The sequence below is a fragment of the Ambystoma mexicanum genome, chromosome 10 (genome assembly GCF_040938575.1).
Source record: "Ambystoma mexicanum isolate Mex_15411 chromosome 10, UKY_AmexF1_1, whole genome shotgun sequence".
Lineage (NCBI taxonomy): Eukaryota > Metazoa > Chordata > Amphibia > Caudata > Ambystomatidae > Ambystoma > Ambystoma mexicanum.
In genome coordinates, this window is record NC_090932.1 from 1,529,914,445 (window position 1) to 1,529,938,819 (window position 24,375).

General features: G+C 49.2%; 1 protein-coding gene across 20 annotated transcripts in view; it reads right to left on the bottom strand.

Annotated features, from left to right (window-relative positions):
• The window catches only part of CIT (citron rho-interacting serine/threonine kinase), a 2,264,529-nt gene that overhangs the window by 1,066,114 nt on the left and 1,174,040 nt on the right, over positions 1-24,375 (bottom strand). For all 20 annotated transcript variants that reach the window (XM_069619729.1, XM_069619715.1, XM_069619714.1 and 17 more), the window contains 2 exons: positions 22,253-22,450; positions 21,854-21,907 (listed from right to left, as the gene is read on the bottom strand). In XM_069619729.1, coding sequence (XP_069475830.1) covers positions 21,854-21,907; positions 22,253-22,450 — 252 coding nt within the window. The remainder of the gene's footprint in view (positions 1-21,853; positions 21,908-22,252; positions 22,451-24,375) is intronic.

Genomic DNA, 24,375 nt, shown 5'->3' on the forward strand with positions numbered 1-24,375 from the left:
CACCCTCGACTGGATCAGTCACCATAACTGCTCCTTACTCATCACCGCTAACACTCCCATCCCATGTTATGACCATCATTACATCCAATTCAACCTGGACACCAAAAGAGCCCCTCTCACCTCCTTCCCTGTGCCCAGCAACGTTCGCAAGGAGCTCTCGCCAACTCAAAGTCGAGAATATAGCATCTTACCTTCTCAATCCGGCTCTGCAGGCCCCATTCTCTAACAACCCAGAAACCCTAGCTAACACGGTCAAAGAGGTCATCACCCAAGCAGTTGACGCCATTGCGCCACTGACCCTCAAAAAAGCCAAGAAAGCCAAACATTCCAACGCTTGGTTCTCCAAAGGACTCCTTGACCAATGCGCCCAGAAGAGAACTGCCCTTTCTGCATGGAAAGCCAACCCATCTGAAGCCACTAAAAATGCGTTCAAAGCCATCCCAAAATCCTACAAAACCAACATCCTTCAACGCCAGGATTTATGATGCCAAATCTGGGTCTAAGGAAATTTTCACCATCTTTAGGGAATTGGAAAAACCATCCTCTCCCCCTCCCTCTCCCTCTCTCATCAAAGATGATAACTGGTGCAAAAGTATTCAATCCGCCAAGCTGGTCAAGCTAAACACATTTCAAACTAAAATTTGTGGCCATCAAAAAGCCCTATCCCGCCTCATAGCCAACCTGCACGGTAAACCCACTACGCTCACCATGACTAACTCTGCTCCTCCATTTGACTTTAAAGACGTTACTGAGCTGGAGGATATTGCCCTGCTCAAGTCCATCAAACCTTCCAATTGTAAGGGAGATGCCTGTCCAGCCAGTCTCATTAAAGACTTGGCACAGATCCTAGCCCCCTTCCTAACTGCTTTTATCAACTCTTCCTTCTAGTCGGGCCACGTTCCAACTGGACTTAAGGAGGCTTGGGTACACCCACTCCTCAAAAAACCTTTGCTGGACCCAACAATCCCAGGGAACAATAGACCCATCACCACTGTACCTTTCCTGCTCCAAATTCTGGACAAAGCAGCCCATCTGCAAGTCCAAAAGATCCTTGAAGAAAACCGTCTCCTCGGCCTGCGGCAATCTGGCTTCCGTCCACGACACGGCACCGAAACGGCTCTCCTGGACCTAAAGAACCAAATGGACGACCTAAGGGAGGCAGGGAAACCTGCTCTCCTACTGCTCCTGGATCTATCCGCTGCTTTTTACTTGGTGGACCACAACACCTTGTGCCACCATCTAGCAAGCCAACTTCTCCCCCAAAGCCTGTGAATGGATTACCTCCTTTCTCCAAGAAAGGGCCATGAAAGTCTTTTCTGACTCAGCCTGTGCCACCCCGAGCCACATCACATGCGGTGTGCCACAGGACTCGTGTATCGCGCCCACGCTATACAACCTCTTCATGAGGCCTCTGTTCAGCATCCTTGACTCCCTGGGCATCTCGTACACTAACTATGCGGGTACTCATCCCACTCACGGGTGACCACCTAGTGGACACCAAAACACTCACCACCATCTACTTCACCATCCAGTCATGGATGACAGACAACTGGCTCTGCCTCAACAGTGAAAAAACTGAACTCCTCCTCATATGGGTACCCTCCACCCTGGGGAACCTCGGCGAACCGTACGCTTCTTTCACTATTGACAATATTCCCATCAAGGTCTCCAACCACGTGAAGACACTCAGAGTCTACCTTGACTCCGATCTGTCCATGGATAGACAGATCAATGTCATCGCCAGAATTGCCTCACCATTGCCAGGGAAATAATTGGATCAAGGATAGACTACTGCAATGCCCCGCTCATTGGGACCTCCAGAAAAAACCTGGCCAAACTTCAGCTAGTCCAAAAGAACGCACTGAGGGCGGCCACAGGTACCACCAGAAAAGACCACATCTCCGAAGTCAGAAGACAGGCCCACTGGCTCCCGGTCAAAGAGAGGATTGTCTTCAAAACACTCGCCCTCACCCACAAATGCCTCCATGAACTTGCACCTCCCTACCTGACGCAAAGAATCACCAAGCATACTGCCACTAGACCATTAAGAAGGTGCTACTCCAACATGATTGTCACGCCCAAAACGCGCAAGGTGCGCGCCGGTGGGTCTAGTTTTCCCACCCGGGCTGCCACCCACTGGAACGCACTGCCACCTCACGTAAGAATGATTGAGTCCCACCAAGCCTTCCGCAAAGCCATTAAAACCAAGCTCTTTGTATGAAATGTACCTGACTTCTTTCTGTAAACTGTACAAATGCATATCTTGCATCACATGCATTTATGCTTGTATCTGTGTAACCAAGAGACATCTGGTCACCTGTTTAACATCTGAATCATAAGCCCTACAACTACTTGAAACAGTGCATCGATGCCCCTGGGCTGCAAGTGCGCTATACAAATGCAAATAAATAAATAAATTAATTAAGCCAACAAATTAACTGCGGATTGCGGTCCTTATGGGTCTTCTGCGAGAAACCTCTAGAAATGTCGCAAGAGACAGCAGAGTGATGCGGGTAAAGGCAATAGATGCAGTCCATATGCTCGTCCCCCTCATATACTTTCTTCAGCACACAAGTCGCACAGGGCCGGAACAGAGACTTTTTCGGACCAGAAGACATCGCAAACCATCGTAGTGCAAGCACGTGCAAACAACTCAATGAACACAAGGTGTTCCCAACACTTTGGAGACAGTAGAAATCTGAAGGGAAGCCGCGGTGAGGGCTATTTATACCCTACGTCCTATTGGTGGGGCCTAAAGCACCCAAAAAGTACATTGATAGGACACTAAAGTGTTGAGGTTTTCCATAGGAAAACGCTAAGTTAAAATGACTGAGGAGTCCCTCAAAGGGAGAACACCTCCTCTAGAGCTTCCTGACAGAGCTCGCTCTCGTGGGAGGCTGAAGATCATAATCTGTATAAGGCATCCACATTGACGTTCTCATTGCCGGTCAGTGAAGCTGCTGTCATGGTCAAGTTCTCCAGAGCCCACAAAAACAGTTGCATTACTTCTCTGCATAAAGGCAAGGAGCTCACACCATCCAATCTGTTGAGGTAGTGCATTTCTACTGTATTGTCGGTCAGGACAAGTATGCTCTTGCCCAATACTGAAGCGAGGAAGGCGACCAGGACCAGCCAGATCGCTCTTAACTCCAGCAAGTTGATGTGTTCTTGGAATTCTGATGGAGACTACAGGCTACTCACCAGCAGATCTGGTTTGTGAGCACCACAACTTTTAAGGGGTGAGCCTGTGACTAGATTCAGTTGGGGCCAGAGCTGTCGAAACAAGGCCCCTTTCGATAGGTTGTCTCTCTCAAGCCACCATTCCAGGTCCCTGGACATGTTCGCTGAGACCTACAGAAGATATGAGGTGTGCTCATGAAAAGCCACTGCAGGGAACACATGCATAGCCAGGTCTCTGGCACTCTAAGAATGAAGGAGGCCAAAAGACCCAGTAAGCAAAGAAATTCTGGATGCAGGAACTTTCTCCTGAGATTAGAGAACATGAACCATCTTGGAGCTATTTGCAACTCCATCCTCCGACAGGAAGGGCCAGCTGAGTGCCCAAGAGGCATCAATAAAAATGAGGGACTTGCATAGCAAAACCTGAAAATAAGTTCAGGGAGAAGCCAACACTGTTGTCTTACTCTTTTGGTACAAATGTGCAGACTCCTGATCTGGGGAGTGAGCTCAGAAGAGCCAGTCATCCAGATAGGGGGAGACGTGCATGCCTTCGCTTCTGAGGTAGGCGGCAACCAATGTCAGCAGCTTGGTGAAAACCTTGGGTGCTGAAGATAGGCCACACGGCAGGCCCTTGAATTGGTAGTGGCAGTGCCCCAATTCTTAAGAGTTTTTATTAAAAATAAAAGGGTAAAAATGCCGGACTAGCTCTATCGCTATGGAGAAAGTTCCCTACCTAACAAAAAAAAAGCTAAGCTGGGCTTTAAAGTCCAAATTAAAGCTCATCAGTCCAAATCCTATCTACCAACCGGCCGGACCATTATAGAAAAAACAACATCCATCAAATAGGGAAATGAGAGACTTTGTCAATAGCCTCAACAGGGCGTCGGCTTGGCCCAATTTATACTTTGTGCGCTCAGGGCTCCAAAGGTTCCATTTTCCCTTACTGCCACCACATGAGTTTTTAATTTTTGTGCTGGTTGGGAAATGGGTAGGATGGCTTCTTTCCTCTCTTCCCAGGTCACTTTCAACATATCAAGATGACGACGGCAGAGTAATCCTGACAGCAAATAGAGCGCATGTAGTCTCGGGAGGATAGCTCAGTAGCAATGTGCTTGCCTTGGCAGCAAGATGACACAGAACAAAGGTACGATCCCCGGGCCCGCGCTTAGCAATCTCTGGGTATTAAGCGTGTTACAAATAACCTATCATATCATAAACTTTCAGCTTTTGCCATCTGTATCTACCAATTTATGTAGAATCCTTTTAGGGTTTGATTAAACCGCTCTACAAGGCCATCTGTTTGGCGGTGAAAAACGGAGTTCCGAATCGTTTTGATTTTTAACATCTCTTTTACTTCTCTCATGATCTATGACATAAGTAGTACCCTGGTCTGTGAGGATTTCCTTAGGTAATGCTAATCTCGTTGAAAAGGGAAGGAGGTGTTTTAGGATCTGTTGACTAGTGTTGTTACGTAAATGGAAGGTCTCAGTGTATCGGGTGGCTTAGACAACCATCAGTATTTGTTCCCTAATTTTGATGGTTTGACTGGGCCCACTATGTCCATGGTGAAGGGAATATCAATAATGGGAAGTGGTTGTAATGGAACTGGGGGTTGGCTATGTTTTTTGGCAGATTCCACATGTCGCTACATAGTTCTTTAAGCCAGCGAAATCTCCAGGCCAGTAATATCAGATACCACTTGGTTTTGTGCCTTCCCTACCCCCTGATGGTATAGTAGTCCCTTTTTCAGGAAGACGGGACTGGCTTGACTGCGACCCTTTTCTACCATCGTTACACTGGGGTAGGCAACCGTTAGGTCAGTCTCATTCGTTTGGGCAAAGGCAAGATCTGGTAACAGGGTTGGTTCCTCTGCTTCTCTAATCTCAAGTTCCTCTCGAGCGAGGTCTGCTTTCCCAAAAACCATTGACCCCTTTTGGCTTTGATTAAAGTATCCCTTTCTTGGGATACTAGGGTAAGGGTTTTCCCTGGGATTCCATGAGCCACAGCCTCCTTTTCTTTTACCGAGAAATGGGAGGTTTCATGGTTATGGATGAGTGCCTTTTTCCCCTCCCACTTCCTTATAGTCTGGATCCATTACCCTGGTGGCAACCTCTAGGTTGTATCACCACACTAGTTCAAATTTACATGCCAGCTGATACAGGTCTCTGGTGGAGGAGTAAGACATAAGCCTGTTGGTATTATGTCTCTCTCCTTTCAGGGTATGGACATAGTCCCCACACTTTATAGATCAAAGCCGATAGATTGGGGAGTGGCAAGGGTAGGGGCTTTGGCTGTCTCAATGGTCTTATTGAAGAGGAGTCCCCAGTTTACATGAATTGGTCTATTTACCACTTCTGACAACATGTGTGGAGAAGCAGAAGAAGGACTCAGACAATTGGAGTTCATTCTCAAGAGGTTTTATTCAAAATAAAAGGCTAAAAGTGCCTAAATAGCCCCTTCGCTATGAGGGAAGTCCCCTACCTAACAAAAACAAAGCTAAGTGGGTGTTAAAGTCCAAATTAAAATTCTTTAGTCTGAATCTCATTCACAAACTGGCCATAAAACATTAAAAAAAATATAACTAAAAAGGAAACGGGAGGCTTTGTTCAATAGACTCAACAGGGCATCAGCTTGGCACAATTTATACTTGATGTGTTTGTGGCTTCAACATTTTCTTTTTCACAACACAGGATATTCTTCCCAGCCTTTTTTTAACAAGTTAGGATTTCACTTTCCCCTGTTATCAAAGAAACTGTCCTTTGTTATAAACATTATCATTCTTCTGAAACTTAATTAAAACAACCAAAATTGAATTCTGTACCTTCTGTTACTTATTCAGTCTTAGTTCAAAGTGTCTATCTCTTTTTCAATCGCCCTTTAATAGGATGTTTGCACCAAGAGATTTCACAGGGTCCCGTAACCTCAATAGCTTTCACAGTTCTAATTCACAACATTCGTATTTTTCCTCAGACGCCTCTTCATAGGGTATTTGGACATTCAGGTCTCTCAGTCTCTCGTAACCTCAATAGCTTTCACATCCACTAATCACAATGTTTGTACCTTTTACCGGTAGTCTGTCGGCTTTCTCAGGATTCCGTAACCTTTTCAGCTTTCCCCACAACTACCCATCTCTATAGCTATGATCCACGTACATGGAGCTCGGGATCCCTCAGAGGACCTGGTCAGAGGACCTGGTTTCAGCATAAGTTACCGACCTCGTGGCCCACCACAACTCACTCCTGGTCGTGCCATTAGATGATACACGGGTATCCCCGTCTCAGTTCCTTCTCCGACCTCGGTTCCTTGGACGGGTGGAACACCAACCTTCAGGCGTTTGGCTAGTGCTTCATTCAAGCTCCTTGTTGCCACAGTTCCGCGCCCCAGCATGGATCTGCCCCAGCATGGATCTGCCCCTACACGCCATCAATGATGCAGAGGCTTGCCTTTGCGTAGCAGTTCCCTCTTCTCTGTAGGAATTCCCTCTTATAAATATCACATGAACAAACAGAACATTTTCATTCATCACTGACTCTGGAGTTTAGGCTGTGTTCAGCATTGCCCATAGTCAATACAAAAATAAGGATCTTTACGGAATATAGTTCATGCAGGAGACAGTAAAGTCTTTTGCACATCCATATATGCAGACAGAGTAAAGTCTTTTGCACATCCATATATGCAGACAGAGTGGTTTGGACTGGGAGTTCTGTTCGGGAATGGGGGTTCCTTGACCCCAAGAGGGGTGTCACTCCCAGTGAGGTCCTGCTTGATCAGAACCCTAGGGAGGGTCTTGCGTAGCAGGCTCACCTCCATATCCTCACAAGGGTGGCTTCCCTCTGGGGAGAGGGAATGAAGTGTCCAGATTATCACAGCACATGGAAGTAGGCATCCTGGAGATCTAGCGAGACAAGTCAGTCCAACAAAAAGGCATGAAAGATCTGGGCTAGCGTAACCATCTTAAACATTTTGCTTGGGTACAGGTTCAGAATCTGCAGATCCAATATGGGACCTAAGTACCCGTCTTTCTTCAGTAACATAAAATATGCTAAGTAACAGCTCTTACCTCAGAGCACTGGATCTATGGCACCCTTCGCCAGAAGCTGATGGACCACCTCCAACAGAAGAGGGTCCAGAGGCAAGTTCTAATTGTTTGGGGAATGGAGAACATTGAGCAAATGGGAGACCGTATCTCTTGTGAAAGACCTATAAAGATCAGGCACCAGATGTGGTAAGAGTCAATTCCTTGCAGAACTGGGAAATACTACCTCACGCAGGGTAAGAGTGGTGACAGGGGCTTTGCACTGGGGGCTGAGAGCACAGTGGAAGACAACCCTCTTTCTCTTGGAGAACCTCCAGCAAACCCTCAGCCGGACAGTGATGCATTTGTATTTCAGAGGGAGCTTGCCCTCTGCCCATGTGGGCAGAAGGGGCAAAGGGGCAAAGACTACTACCCCTGCTTATGGGGGCTGTGGGCTGTTGCTGCTGGACCATTAAACCAAGAGATTTGATTGTCATCTTGGGGGACTGGTATTTCTGGAGCAATTCATCAGCTCTAGCCCCAAATAAACTGATACCACTAAACAGCATGTCCAGGAGATTTGCAAAGATGTCTGTGGCAAATCCTGAGGTCCTCAATGACCAGTACATTCTCAACACCGTTGCTGTGGCCATTGTACAAGCCATGCAGTCTGCTGTATCCAGGCCTGACTGGAACATTTGCAGAGACGCTTCCTTGCAATCTTTGACTAGGGCTTCAACACACTCCCGAATCTCTGCTGCAGGGAAGTGCTCTGCATCCCTTGCTATGGCAGACCAAAGGCAGAAGAACAAGTTACTCTCTTACCTGGTAACGTTCTTTCGATGGGATGGTCCGATAACGTATTCCATATCTATGACACAGTAATCAACACAGCTGTGCTGCTTCAGAAAATCTTTCGGCGTCTGCGTCCTGTCTCGATACGCCGCCCTCGAGGACCTCCTCCGATGGCCGACGTCACTGGATGTTATAAGTAGGACGTACGTCGCCCGTAGCCTCAGTTGTAGGTTTTTCCAAGAACGTGTGGCACCAGTCTTCTGCCAGTCCAACCACACAAAGCCTTGCGGAAACGTAAGCTGCAATCGCATAGGAAATTCTCTAGCGGCGAAGGCAGGGAGGGAGCGATATGGAATAAGTCGTCGGACCATCCCATCGAAAGAACGTTACCAGGTAAGAGAGTAACTTGTTCTTCGAGTGGATTGGGTCCTCCGACGTATTCCATATCTATGATAGACTCCCAAAGCAGTACCAATGCAAGGAGGTGGGAAAAGAATTTAGAATACCGAAATGTAGAATGCCCAATCAAATTGCGGAGTAAAAGACTGCCTTGCCAAAGGCCAGATCCTGCCCACGGATGGAATCGAGGGAGTAGTGACGTACAAAAGAAGGGACCGAAACCCAGGTGGCTGCATCACAGATGTTACGAACAGGAACAACCCTCGGCAAGGCAGTAGAGGCAGCCATACGCCTGGTAGAATGGGCCCACAAGCCGACTGGTGGGTCCTTACCCGCCAAGCGGTAACACTCAGAAATAGCCAGAATAATCCAGCGAGACAAAGTCTGTTTCGTCACAGCTTGTCCCAAACGCTTTCCAGCGTAACCAATGAAGAGTTGATCGTCCACTCTGACCCGAGACATGCGTGAAATATAAAAGCTTAAAGCTCTCCTAGGATCGAGGCTATGGAGCCTCTCCTCTTACTTACCAGGATGTGGAGGAGGATAAAATGCCGGAAGAACAACCTTTGGGCCTAAATGAAATTCCGACACCACCTTCGGAAGAAAAGAAGGACGAACTCTAAGGACAACCCTGTCCTTCTGAAATACAGTGAAGGGTGGCTTAACTGAAAGTGCCTGTAACTCACTCACTCTGCGGGCGGAAGTGGCTGCAACCAAAAATACAGTTTTAAGAGTTAACAGTCTCAAAGGGCATGAATGCAAAGGCTCAAACGGAGCACCCATCAGAAACTTGAGAACAAGGTTCAAATCCCAACCGGGCATCAGGAAAGGTGACGGAGGTAACATATTAGTGAGCCCTTTCAGAAACTGAGAAATTAAAGGAATTTTAAAATAGGAAGATTCTTCAGACGAGCGCTTAAATATGGACAGCGCCTCCAGGTAACCTTTAACGGTACCCACTTGAAAGCCCCTGTGGGCCAAAGAAAGCAAAAAAGACAGCACCATGGGAATGTCGCATGCAAAAAGATCAACATTCTTAACCCTGCACCAGTCGCTGAGCTTTCTCCAACGGCAATGGTACAGGGACTTCATTGCGGGCCTTCTGGCCGAAAGCAACACCTCCATCACGTCTTCAATGAGGTCCCAATCCTTATACCTCAACCTTTCAGAAACCAAGCGTGAAGGTTGAGCGATCTGACCTCTGGATAGAGAACCTGACCCCCCTCCCGTGAGAGCAGATTGTCTCGGTAGGGAAGACGACGTGGAGGGCAGATGGACAAGTCGAGAAGGTTCAGTACCACGTCCTCCGGGCCCACGCCGGAGCAATGAGGATCATCCGGGAACCGAACCTTCTTAACCTCCGCAGCACTTGCTGAATGACGGGGGACTGGATGAAACGCGTACAGCAGTGGGAATGATCACTCCACCACAAACACGTCTCCTAAGGCTCCTTTTGGAGGAAATTCCCATAAGCAGAACCTTCCGCACTTCCAGTTGACACTGGAGGCGAAGAGATCCACTTGAGGGGTCCCAATCTCCTGAGCCAACTCCCACTCGTGAGAGATCGCGCTCTGCCTGCTGAGAGCATCCGCCGTCTCGTTTTCGTCAACGGCCAGATGAACTGCCGAGATCAAAACTTCCTGCTGGATTGCCCAGAACCAGAGCTGCATCGCCTCCCTGCACAGAGGAAGTGACCCCGCCCCCCCCTTTTTGTTGAGTTAGTGCATGGTCACCGTGTTGTCTGTCAGGATCAGGACATTCTTCCCTCGTACAGTCGGCAGAAAAGCCTTCAGGGCTAGCCTGACGGCCCTCAGCTCCAACAGATTGATATGGAGTCTGGACTCCGACGGAGACCAACGACCGCTGACTGTCAACTCGTTGGCATGAGCTCCCCATCCCGTGAGGGATGCGTCCATCACGATCGTCACCTCCGGCCAGGGTAGCCAAAATGGAGCCCCCTTCATCAGATTGCCTTCGACGGCCCACCACAGAAGGTCCTGGGCGACCAAGGACGGCACCTGAACAGGGTCTGACATCCTGCCGGAGGACAGACCACTGGCGCTTGAGTGCCCATTGCAAAGATCTCATCTGCAACGTGGCCTCTGGCACCAGAAGAATGCAGGATGCCATGAGGCCGAGCAATCTCAAGTACTTGAACGCTGGGAGACTCTGGGCAAGCTGAAACTTGTGCACCATCTGCTGAATGTGATGAGCCCTCACCTGGGGAGGAGAACACTGCCCCAGGGACGTGTCGAGCACTGCTCCGATGTACTGGAGCCTCTGAGTTGGTGTCAAATGGGACTTCTTTAAATTGAGGGAGAAGCCCAGCTTGTGGAGGGAGTGGCAGGTGACTGACAGATGATCCAGGACTTGCTCGGGAGAGCGCGCCCTGATCAACCAATCGTCGGGTAGGGGTAGACGTGAATCCCCCCCCTTCCTGAGGTGCGCTGCCACCACTACCATGAGCTTGGTGAAGACCCTCGGGCGGAGGTCAATCCGAATGGCAGGACCCGAAACTGAAAGTGCGAGTCGCCAACCGCGAACCTCAGGTACTTCTTGTGTTTTGGATGTATCGGCACATGAAAACAAGCGTCCTTGAGGTCGAGAGACACCAACCAGTCCCGAAGTCGAAGGGCCTGGAGGACTTGAGAGAGATTAACCATCTTGAACTTGCCCTTCCTGAGGAGTTTGTTCTAACCGCTTAAGTCCATGATGGGTCTCAATCCCCCATCTTTCTTGGAAATCAAAAAATAAAGGGGAATACCATCCCTTGTTCCTCTCCGCTACAGGCACCAGTTCTATGGCGCCTTTTTCCAGCAGGGATTGAATTTCCTGCGCAAGGAGCGGATCCGGACTCTTCAAAGAGAGATTCCCCGGTGGTGCCAGAAAGGAAGACAGTAGCCGTGGGCTATGATCTCCAGAACCCACACATCTGAAGTAATGGCACGCCACTCTACAAGATGTTGCGCCAGCCTTCCCCCAACCGGCGAACTATGGGACATGGCTTCATGACTGAGCTGAAGCGGCTGCGGCGTTGCCTGAGGGCAAAGAGGCAACTGCACGAGCGGCCTTGGCACCTCGAGTACCTTGTTTTCCACCTCTGGCACTCCTACGGTTGCCCCTTTGACTGGCAGCTCCTCTCGCTTTACCAAAGGATGAGTAATAACGAAAGTAACCTCCCCTCCATTGCTGTCCCCTAGGACAAAAAGCCAGAGGTTGACGAACTGCAGCTCCCAACGACTTCGCTGCAGCTTTGGAGGTCTGCAACCTCTCAAGGCTCAGCCTTGCTGCCAAAATGATGTTCCCCGTCAAAGGGCATGTTGAGGAGCCGGGCCTGCACATCAGGCGCAAACCCCGACTTCCGCAAAACTGCGTATTACGGTGCTCGCTGCCATGGACCAGCTGACGCAATCTGCCATGTCCAAACCCGACCGACTGAACGGTCTCACACATGGCATCCTTGCCATCCTGAACCATGGCAAGGAAACCATCCCGTTCGTCCCCTTCGGGAATATGTTCAGCCGCTAAGGAAACACAGTTCCACAAAGTGTGCGTGAAACGTGACAAGGCACATACGGAGTTGGCCGCCTGAAGCGCCATACCCCCTGAAGAAAACACTTTCTTCGCCCAGCCGTCAAAGCGCTTGTCGTGCCTATCAGGAGGGATGATAGGATACGACGCCTGCTTTGCTGGGGCCGTAGCCGCCTGCACCACCAAACTCTCGGGAGTGGGGTGCTTGGTCAAGTAGCAGGGGTCGCTACTGGCTGGATGGTATTTTCGCGGCAAAGACTTGCCCACTGCCGGGAGACTCGCTGGAGCAGTCCAAGTCGCCGCCACCCTCCTCTGTAGAGCCATATGAAACGGCAGTACCAGGTCAGTTGGTGGACCTTGGTCGAGGATATCCGTAAGGTCATCCTGAAGAAAAAACCCTGGGGGAGCAGACCAGCCCAAGTACTCAGTGACCCTAGACATAAGGCGCCGGTACGAGGAGTGGGCATGAGTGCCAGGCTCAGGCCTACAAAACTCCACCCCCGGAGAGGTGTCCATCCCACTGGCGTCGTGCAGGGACTGACGCAGGTCCTCAATTTGGCTAGGGCCCGAGAGAATCTCGTCTGGCACCGTATCAGGAAGCATGCCATCATCAGAGCCCTCATCCACCTCTGAAATAAACTCAAGATGGCGGTATGAAGGCACAGAATGTGGAACAAAGCCATGCTTGACCTTGTCCAGAGCCTTTCTAGGGGGTTCCACCGAGCCTGGGGTACCCCTGTCGAAACAGCCTCGAAAGGCGTCGAATGAATCAGCGTCGACACCGAACGCGGCGCCGACAGCATCGACGGCATCGACACAGGCCTCGAATGCGGAGCCCCGAGCGTGTCCCTCGACAGCCTGGGCGCCGATGGCGTCGATGACTTCTTCAGAGGCGGGACCTCGAAAGAGTCCGTCAACGACCTCGGCGTCGACGTCTTCCTTGAACACACCACAGGTACACGGTCTCGAGCGCGTTGAGGACCGGGACCTGGAACGGGCATGACGAGAACGATTCCCCTTGTCAGAGCGGGACCTTTCCCGCGAATCGTGCCGACCACCCGAGCCCAAAGGCGTGCGAGCAGTGTCTCTCGACCGATCACGACCTACTCCACTCGGAGGCGCGGATGGACCAGTGCCCTGCGATTCGAGAGTCTTCCCGAAGGAAGCCCATTCCTCCGGCGTTGCATGCTTGGTGGGATAAGTGAGGACGGGGAAGGCGACCGATGACTGCACTTCCAGGATTGCCTCGAAGAGGCAGCGGAGTGGCGGGACCTACTCCGGGACCGAGACCCACTGGACCTCCGATGACGATGCGCAGAGTCGCCCCTCGAATCGTCCGTCGAAAGCCCCGCAGACCTCGACTTCCGTGGCTTGGACACCTTACCTACCGACAACAACTTCTTGCGCTCCCGCAAGGCTTTGGACGTAAGCGTCTGGCAGTCGACAGTCATCCGTGTCATGGGCCGCCCCGAGGCACCAGAGGCAGTTGTCGTGCGAGTCCGTCACTGACATCTTGGACCCACAGTCCCCGCACTTCCAAAAGCCCGGACGCGGGGTGGAAGACGAGGTAGACATCTCGCGAAGAATATACTTCACAAACGAACAGGTTCGAAGAACCGATAAAGAACAGAAACTCCAAAGAGTCGATGTGCGCCGAGATCTCCGAAGCGAACACGTTCGCGGAAGAAACGGAACTGAGGCTACTGGCGTTGTGCGTCCTACTTATAACATCCAGTGACGTCGGCCGTCGGAGGAGGTCCTCGAGGGCGGAATATCGATGTCATCAATGCAGGACGAGACGCCCAAATATATTCCGAAGCAGCACAGCTGCAGTGATTACTGTGTCATAGATATGGAATACGTTGGAGGACCCAATCCTCTCGAATGAAAATTTGGCTGTGGCACAGAAGGCGTTGATTGCCCTCAGACTAAACTGCCTGAGTGAAAATATTTCTTCCCAAGGTATAAAGCCTCTTACTCTCTGTGTCCAGATGTAATGAAAGCAAGGATGTCGTCTTCAAGCTTGCAGTGGCTGCGTTGATTAACAGGCTCTCGAGGGAGACATGTGAAGACAGGAAAGACAAGACATATGGAGCCATCCTGTGTTTCTTTGCTATATCCAGGATCACTGCCGGCATCAAGGCTGGTTTCAACCTTAATCAGAGGACCAGGGCCACAAAAGCACGGTTGAAGGCTCTTCCCTCAAGAATGTCTGTCGGTTCATATTTCACCGGAACTACCACATTTTTCCCTGCACTGCCGAACTTGTAATGAGGCCAAATGCCGATATTGAGCCCTACATTCCTACTGTAAATTGTTGCTTGACGAACTGCAGTCTATTAAGAAATAGATAGAAGTCCTTCAGTAGGGCACATCTAGCTCTGCATGCAAAGAGCCAGATAGTTTTGACTGGCTGTTGGTATGCAAGGACAAATATATAGTCCCATCGAAAATAAGTCACAAGGAACTTCTCCCCACAAAATACACTGTTTATGGATGGGTAAACATCTTGACACCCCAAAATTAACACCCGTTACACTTCACAGAAGAAGCAAAAATCATTGTAAAGTATGCCAATCGCAAAAGCTGTTAAGATGCCATAGTGAATTCCACTGGTTGACTATGAAAAAACGCAACTGAGTTTAAGGAACAATAGCTAGGGACAGTACCAGAACCTTTTTCAGTGAAAAAATGAGCTCCCCTTTTAAATTTAGTATAGTGTGGGGGTGCAGCCTCGGGCACGCCATAGCAACGCCCCGCCCTCCGGAGCCTCACCTCTGTCCCCTTTGAACACAACGGATGCTTAGATACCAGGCTAGTCATTACCTATAAGCCATTGGCATACTAGCAGGAGGAAGCTGAGAGGGACGTATGGAGGAAAGGGGACTACGAGTACTCTAGTCACTTTAGTGAGTAACTTTAATTACTCATACGTCACGTCCCCTTTCCCCTATCCTTGTGGGTGATTCCACCGAACAAGAAAATTGGGTTGAGCTCTAACAACCTGCCTCATTTCTAGGATGAAGCAAAAAGGTTCTTCATAACCGCCTGACCAAACTGTGCAACTCTTCTTACAGAAAGCCGACGGAGTGGCCCAATTGGTCGCCTTACCGATGACATCCCAAAATGTATGTCTCTGAAATGCTACAGCCGTATTCTTAGCTCTGACCGCATGGGCAGGAATCCCCCTCAGGAAGATTTTTGCCCATGGCAGTTTAGGCCTATGAAATGGCCTGGACCATCCAACGGGCGATGGAAGCCTTGGACGCCCGACAGCCGGGGGAGGAGCACCCAAATGTCACAAACAGTGCCTCAGGCCTGAGGGATTTCGTCAGAGAGAGATGAATCTTGAGTACCCTCTTGAGGTCCAAGGAATGTAGGGCCCTCTTTGCCTCAGACTGTGGGTTCGGGGAGAACACCAGCAGGCAGATCTGTTGATTCAGATGGAACAGAGAGACCACCTTTGCGCAAGAAGTTAGGGTGAGTGTGCAAGATGATCTTGTCGTCGTGAAACGTGGTGAAGGGTTTGCACGAAGACCACGCCTGCAGCTCACTAACCCTGTGCGCAGAGGTGAGAGCCACCAATAAAACCGTCTTCATTGTCACCAAACGGATGTCCAGAGGCCATCGGCTCAAAAGGCTTGCGTTGCAAGACCAGGTGCGGCCGATGTACCAGAGCAAAAAGCCTAGATAACCCCTTGGGTGTGCCTTAACCACCGGGTTGGCTGTCAAAAACACATGCTCGTGTAAACCCTGATGGCTGCCAAATAAGTGCAGCAATTATCCACCTGAACTCCAGAACGAGCTAGGCGCGCTGAAAAAGCCAGAACGTCATCCAGTGGACAGGTGACAGGGTCCAGACTTGTGTCGAAAGCCCAATGGTAGAACCTAATCCATTTGCTTTTATACTGGGACCGAGTTGAGGGCCTCCTGGCCTGCTGAATGATGTCCCAGTTGTCATCTGAAAATGTAGCATGCTGAAGCCTCAGATGATCAGGAGCCAGGCCCAGTTTGGCAGAGTCTGGATGCTCCATTGCTCCGTCCTGCTGACTCAGGAAGTCCCTGCTGGGGATAAGAAGATGGACAGGACCCTGGGAGAACAACTGCAGCAGATTCAAAAACTAGGGTCTCTAAGGCCAGTGAGAGGCAACCAGGATGAGGCTGTAGCCAATGGAAGCCCGGAACTTGCGGAGGGTCCGCTGGAGCTAAGGGGTGGCCGGGAATGCCTGCGGCCGTGCCAGCAGGTCTGGAAGACTTCTCCCAGTGATCCCCGACCTTGATCAGCCCATGAGGCAAACTGGGCGCACCTGGCATTCACAGGAGAGGCAAACAAGTCCAAATCCGTAAACCCTCATCGCTGGAACAGGGAAACCAATGAGTCGTTGTGCAACTCCCACTCGTAGGCGTTATTCGCAAATCGAAAACTGATCAATGCAGAGAAGGGGGCGGGAACAGGTACCACCCTGCTTGTTCAGGTAAAACATTGTAGTAGAACTGTCCGCCCTGACCAGAACAGACTCGTCCCTGCTTAGGGTAAAAAACACCTTGAGGGCTAGGCCTACTGCCCTAATCTCGAGCCGATTGATATAAAGTAGGGCTTCCATCCTGGACCATGCTCCATGAATTGTATAACCCTGCAGAGTAGCCCACCAGCCCAAAAGAGAAGTCTGCCGTCACCACCAGGGTAGGCTCCTGTTGGGTAAACGGGGTTCCCACTGAAACATTGCCGCCCATCAGCCAGCAGTGAAGGTCAGTCAAAAGGAGCGGTGGAATTGGGATTCTCCGAGACCCCATCTCCTGATCGCAGTTGGCCAGAAGGTGGAGCTGGAGGCGTCTCATCTTGAGATGGTCATGCTGCACTGTCGGTATGCAGAATGTGCTGGAACCACCATGCCAAGGTGGTTGAGTTGGCCAGAAAGCACACCACTGCCTTGCCAAGGGACATTAGCCTCTCGAGCGTGGGGAACACCCGCTGAACAGAAGTGTTCCAACACACCCATAGGAAGACCAGTTCTTGAGACGGGCATAACTGCGACTTCCTCCAGTTGAGGGAAAACCCTAGTTGATGAAGGGTATCCGCCAATCTCTGGCAGGAGTGCACCACCACTTCAGGTGACCCCCATCCTCACCAACCAGTCGTCCAGATAAGGGTATAGATGATGGCCCTCCAAGCGGAGAAGACCTGCCACGGCATTCATTAACTTAGTTTGTACTGGAAGCGGTACGACAATCGTGACGCGCAGAAACTTCAGATGCGGTTAGTATTTGGGTACATGCAGGTACGCATCCTTGAGGTCCAGGGAACACATCCAGTCCGCTGCAGACAGAGAATCGGCTATGTGCGCGGGAGTAATCATCTTGAAGCGTTCCAGCGGTAAAGACAGATTTAGAAATTACAGGTCCAGGACTACCTTCAGGCCAGCCTGGTTGTTCATGGATATCGCAAATATCCTGGCATAGTAACCGATTCTATCGCCTGCATATCCAAGAGCGAAAGGACTTCCGGTAAAAGGGCCGGGACCCGATCTGACGACGAGGTGGAGAGGCTGGTAGAGGCAAAGGAAGGCTGAAGTCCTTAGAGACTACAGATAGCATCCACGGGATGCTGAACAGACGTTTCAAGGTGTCCTGGAACAGAGTCAAATGCTCCCCCCCTCATGCGAGCTGTGTTCCCCAACACGGACGTCACTGCTTCATGGCATCAGAGGTAGAGGAGGGGGCGCAGACAAACCTGTGCAATGTCCTCTGCTGCTTCCTTCTATTGTCTCTGGGTGACCTATCAGGCCTCTGTGTACTGCGGTCTTTGAAACCCTTGAAGCCCGAGTAGTTTCTGGGTTTGAACTCGGCCCTACCCTGGGATTGATGGAAGGATTTCTGACCCAGCTTTGTCAAGATGGCCAAGGACTTGGCGGTTTGAGTGGAGGTTTTCTTCGTTAATTCATCATCGGTGGACGAATGAAAAAGGTCCACACCCTCGAAGGGCAGATCTAATATCCGCTCCTGCATGTTAGATGAAAACTTGGTGGCGGCCATCCAGACCGTCCTTCTCATCTCGACCCCAAGACACAGCTCTCTGCAGGCTGTGTCAATGTGGGAGACAGGAGACTCCATGAGGTCCAGCGCAATAGCCCAGGCATCTGCCAGACCGGCCTTGAAGGAGGCTTGTTTGTCCAGAGGGAGGTCGGGTAGAAATTCCCTGAGCTCTCAACACAGCTTCTGGTTAGCCGCAGCCAAGAGGGCGTCCGTTTGGACCTGCCGGACATGCAGTCCTGAGATGGAGTAACAGCGCTTTCCCAAGGACTCAAGGACTTTGTCCTCGTTGGAGAGTCAACTGGAGGTGGCTCCTATGAAGGAAAACAAAGAAGACGATGGTTTACAATTTAAGGAGGCCGTGGCCACCACAGAGGAATGGGGCTGCGGGTAGGAGGCACGCAGGATTGGCTCTCCGTCCATCAGCTTAAACCTGCTGTCCAACTTACTGTTCATCTGGGCGTTGGCCCAATGCGTCTCCCAGACCTTCCACGCCACCTGCAGCACATCCATCTGGAGTTGAATGCCAGACCGGATCGCGGTGTATTTTCTTAAGACCTCTGAAAGCACACCTGACTCCTGGGGGCGACTTCCTCAGGAATAGAGTCCCCCCCCCCAATAACTCAGACAGGCCCTGGAGGCAGTCATGAAAGGCCTTAACGGATCTTCCTGGGTGTCATCTTCATCCTTATCATCTCACTGCTCCCATCCCGCTGCCCCAGAGGGGAATCTGGGCTCTGGGACACAGGTGCCGGCGGGGTCCTCCCCCAGGTCCGGAGCAGCAGACAAGTCCAATGGCTGTTGAGGGGGAGGTATTGGTGGTACAGGAGGAGGTGGAGGTCTCAGCACGATAGGGATAGGGCCGGAGGTGGGACAGGCCCCGGGAGAGCAGGAGGAACAGGAGTCCCCAGGGAGGGGGCCGAAGCAACGCCGCCTGGTGGATAACCTTCTTCACAATGTCCTTTAGGAGCCCCTTCATCTGAGGGGAACACATGAGGAAGCGTTCGAAGAAGCGGTCTTCACAAGCCGCTCGATCCCTAGGAGCCTTGCCCTCTGAGGAACTGGGCCTCCGCTTATGGTCAAAGCACTGAGGTGCCTGGTGTGTGTAGCTGTAGGGATGTGATGGGTAAATGTACCCCTGCAGGGACCAAAACCCTGCACCGTAGGATCTGCTCTGCCATTTTGAAGCCTTGCGCCACACCCTGGGTTGGAGGGCAAAAAGTCCCTGAGCCAAGAGAGGTCTTGGAAACGAGAGGATACAGCTAGGGTCTTGCACCCGAAGCAGAGACGTCGACCTCAGGGAGGCCTCTGGTAGGCGCTGAGCCCTCAGTCAGATACACCAGTAGTCGAAACACCCTGGAATAATGCCTCAGAGCGAGCTCTGGTAGGCTGGCAGCCCTCGGCACAAGTGCCGGTAGCTGTGCTGGATCTAGCCGAGGAAGGACTTTTGAAGGTGGCACTCTATGATCCCTTACCCCCTGGGGTAGAACAAGAGGGGGGGACTGATCATCCGTCCGAGGACAACCTGGTAGGGCCTCTGGACCCCTGTGCTTGGGAGCCAGTAGCCTGGAAGGCCTCAGGTCTGTCCCTAGACTGCCCGAAGAGCCACCGGGCCCCTCGGCTTAGGAGCCGGTAGCCTTATAGACCTCGGGCCTGCCAGAACCTGAATGTGAGGAACCCTGATCCGGGGGAACCCCGGGGAAAGAGTCTCCATGGTGATGAACAAAGCTGAACAGAGGCCCTACCTTGTCTTGACGAGAGGTCCAGGAGACAAAGTCCTTAAGGTGGAGAGGGGGAGAACTGTGGAAGATCTCCCTCCACTGCTACAACCGATTCGTCAATGCCCTGTGACTGAGAGCGTTGCAGGCCGCACATGAGTCCCAGCAGTGGTCGGGCCCCAAGACAAAGTGCATGGGGTCTGAGGCCGGGAACGAGCAATCGCAAGAGGCACACCTCGTGAATCCTCCTGCGGCCGACATGCGCCGAGGAGGTGAGGCACCTAAGGGAAGTGAATTAAGAATTGAATAAACAAATGGGGGGTAAGCAGAAAGCTAAAAAAAGGTCTCTGCGCTGGCTGCCAGGTCTGACACCGTCCGTGTGGAAAAAGGGACTGAGTTGAGCCGCTGGAGGGCACCCACGCCCGAGGCCACGCCCATGCTCGCTATAGTAAATTTAAAGGGGAAGCAATTTATTTGCCGCCAAAGGTTCCAGTACTTGCCCATGTTGAGGGGATGCCCACAAGGATGGGGGAAAGGGGACGGGACGGATGAGTACACGTCAAATACAAAATGTGTCAAGTAAACTAAAAAGAAAATCTGACAAATCAACCAAAGTTTAAACTTTATACTAGTCATGTCAAGAATTTCAAATCCATCGCCCTACTATTCTTGGGATAAAAGCATCACAATCACCCAGCAGGAATAACACTGCTTTCCTACACTGCATATTCCTTCTGCTCCCAACCTCGGAGAAATTGGCTTGCTCCTCTAGCAGCTGTAAAGGACACACATTTATATCTACATGCTTAAGCAAACATCTGGAGAGGTTTTCCTTGCATAAGTTCCACTGCTTCCAAGGGACACAGCCATAGCTGGCTAATGCAAACAGGCACCATTCTCGAGGCCTCACTAGTGTTTTGATGTAGAGGTGTGTCAGAATATCTGCTCTATAAATATATCAAAAAAGATACGCAGAATTTTCAAGTTCAGCTGCTGGCTTAATTTTGTTCTTTTCAGCTTGTTTCAGCTTTAACATTTTGAAACTAGCTGGGCGTGGAAAGGTAGAGGACTTCTATATTTGGAAAATCTCGCCCAGGCAATGAGTTTGTAATTCAGCTTTTACGTTTCCTAGCCTTTTCGGTACATTTTCCTGTATCAAATGTTCCTTCCGGGCCTCGTCAACCAGGAAATCTTGTCCACAGAAAACACTCCAGACGGCCTACCTTGCTGGACTTTTGTTATTTCAACTCAGTTCCCGATTGAGAAAAATCCACTATCCACTTTTGTGGGACAGTGCAGCACCGGGAAAGCTTTAAGGCAAAATCATTTGTTTTTTCCATTTGGCTTTTTCTACGACAGAGTTGAGTGAAATAATCCACAGTGCTACCATATTTAGATTGCAGCAATGTCTACATGCAGATATATTATGAGAATTTTTGCAGGCATATTAAAAAGATATTTTCCCTGCAGCTTCCGCTGTCTGCCATTGAAATTTGCTGGTTTCACCTTTGTCAAGACAAACCAATCACCCCCAGCAAAAGATATTCCACTACTAGCTCGAAAGAATCATCTATTTTGAATCTTCTAGTCATTTTACCTATGTTTTGTCTTTCAAAAAGCATTACTTTTACGAGCATTTTGATTTTCAAAATACTGTTCCATTGCAAAGTTTTGTGCTTGTAGGAAAATACATGTAATTTCAAGAAAACAGTCTTGTTAGCATATAGCAACAACCACTTGCAAAGTCCCTTTATGTATGAACATCTTTAGTTCTTGCAAGGACTTCACTAGCCATGCCAATGATGTATAAGCATCGGCAAGGGAACTGTCCTCGGTTGATAAAGTACCCTTAAATTGGGTAGTAACAGCACTTATTACAGTGCTTACACGCATGAAGATACCAATTTGAAAAAAAGTCGAATTAAGATTTATGTCCCTATCATCAAGCGATTAAAGTCCTGAGGGGCACAAATAGGAGGTTTCCTTTTTTAAATGGACTGCAATACAGGGGCAATTGTGCTAGGAAATGTATTTCAAGGAAAGCGCTGTCCAAATTAAAGGAGCCTTATGCTTTCTAAGAGTCACATTTTCAGAATGAATATCATTGGTGCAAAACATTTCGAGTACACCTAAGCAATGCAGTACAAATAAGTCTTCTTGTCCTAAGGTTTTATGTAATACTTACAGTGCAGCTATCACGGAGAGTGTCAAACTTCTGCTGGATTTCATCGCGATGGGCCTGAAGCCAGAAAAAACAAAGAAAGTTATAACATCCAAAAACCATGCCAAAGGAAACATGTTTTTGTATTGAGATACCTTTCAACAACACAAGTCAGTTACTTTAAGGTTTACAACATTGATTTTGGACAAAATTACATGCGAAAGAATAAAGGGGATACACATATAGCAACCAACAACCAGAGGTGAACATGAGTGATTGTCATTATATACTCTGAAAACAGGAGGGGAAGAGGACATTAGCTTGAAATCTTGGAGAACATGGTAAAATAACTTGCACTTGAGTGTCACCTTTTCATGCTTTGAGCACTACATTCCTGTCCTACCCAAGCCTTTAAAATCTTACCCTAAGAGCCTGTATCTCCTCCTCAGCTTCGGCTGTTGTCTCTTCCAGTTCAGTTTTGGCCTGGCGCAGCTGAGCCTCCAAGGCTGAACGGGCAGACTGCATGCCAGATATCTGTGACTCCCTCTCTTGAAGGGTCAGTTGAAATTCTGTGAGTTGTCGTTTGAGTTCAAGCTTTTGCTCCTCATGCTCCAAACTAGCCTGGAAAACGATAACACGTTTTAAAAGTAAGGAACAGAATAAGTTTGTGGGAAAAGAAATGCTGTCATCATATATCCTCAACACGCTTAGTGAATTGCAATTTGCTTCTTCAATCTGACATTATTCCACATTTGTATTTTAGGCAAACCACGTTCTGTTAACCATACCAAGTATCTCTTCTGTTACTTAAGTCATCTCATGTTTCAGAGGTAGCTGTATAAAAAAAAAAAATAAAAAAAAAAATAAGGAAACAAAGGAAAAATATAGGTTCATGCAGATTTAGTTCAGGGGAGTACAACACATGGAAGGATAGTAAAATGGAAACCCAACACAAAAAAAAGACAGTGGCACAGAGCTCCAAATTATGTAAAAAAAGTGGCATGGAGCTCTAGCAGTGTGGTTGTAAAATACATGAACTTACACATCAGGGTGGAATGTTACATGGGGTGTTGGTTCAAGGGAGCAAGGACATGTAGTCCTTGCACAGGGAAGGAAAGTGACAAAGCCTCAGAACAGGAAAGGGCAGTCAAATGGCGCCTATCATTTGGGGCAACAGTCATCTAGAAATGACTCAGAGGGCACTAATAGCGCGAAGATCTGTAATCAAAAGCAAAGGCAGTGTGAAGATTAAGAGCAAGTAAAAAATGACACAGGGATCACGCACAACAGAAAACAGAAACAGCAGTATCTTGGACCTGAACAAAATAGCAAGCTTAGTTCCACAGCACACTACACAGTGCTAGGTTGATAAGTGACTTCACTTCATCACTTTAGTACGTAAATACATTTAATGTTAGAATTCTATTATGCTATGATTCTGTCTGAGTTCGAAGTTCATCTGTGTTTATTAATATTTATTTTAACACTGATTTCATTTCATCAAATGTCGCCAGAATTTGTAACATTGCTACCTTTTACTAATCCAGAAGTAAAACTAAAATTATCTCTTGAGGAAAATGTCCTGCTGGTTGGTTTGTCTCTTGATTGGAACCAATTTAACCCTATGGATGAGATATTTTAGGAGCTTATCAAGCAACCTGTGATACTTAGGATTGGCGCTCAGTGGTATTAATGAACACAAAGCACAATATGTTGCTAATGGCTAAGCTTTGCTGAGTTGAAGCAAGCACAGCAATTTTTCTAATGTTCTTGTGATGAAGTACAAACCGTCTTTACTGAAAAGGTCATTGCTTTGATATATCATATTTGGAGCAGACACCATAACTATAACCTCAATTGCGCTGAAAGGTAATCAATTGCCTCGGATGGCTTTGGTAGCCACTCACCATGTGGCTACAAGCCATCCAATTGTGGAATTTACTGCTTGATTAACTACCTAGCCCAGGCGCTTGCAGAGATCAAGGATATTTAATGGCTGGATTTATATTTGCAAAACTGGATCAACCATTGACCACAGGCCATTTAAGCTTTGAACCTAGGAATGTAGTTTTGGGCTTGGCCTCCAAAGAAAAAACTGCACCACCACCTGTCTGCATTGATTAGAACATTAAGCATCAACGCTCTGAAGCTTTGGACGAAATTAATTTCCTTAAAAACCTTTTTTTGTGTTCAAGTTAACATTACTCATTCTCTCCGCGCACGTGCACGGTTCCAATCCGACCTCAGCTTCACATCGGCCCCCTTCCGACAATATTTTCAAAATCAGCTCTGGTTTGCATAATTCACACACAGCAAGTGTGCAAGCCAATTACTAGGAGTTTATTGTTTACTCCGGAGCTTGCAGCTTCTACTGGGGCACAGAGCTCAACCAGCCATGTTTTTAATGCCCGGTGGCCATCTTGGAATTCTCGTACCAAACATTTATTCACAGAAAAATATCTAATTCTTTTTTAATATATATTTGAAGGGTACCCCCTTGTCCCCGTTTCCCCTGTGCTTTTAAACCCTCCCCAACCTACCCCTTT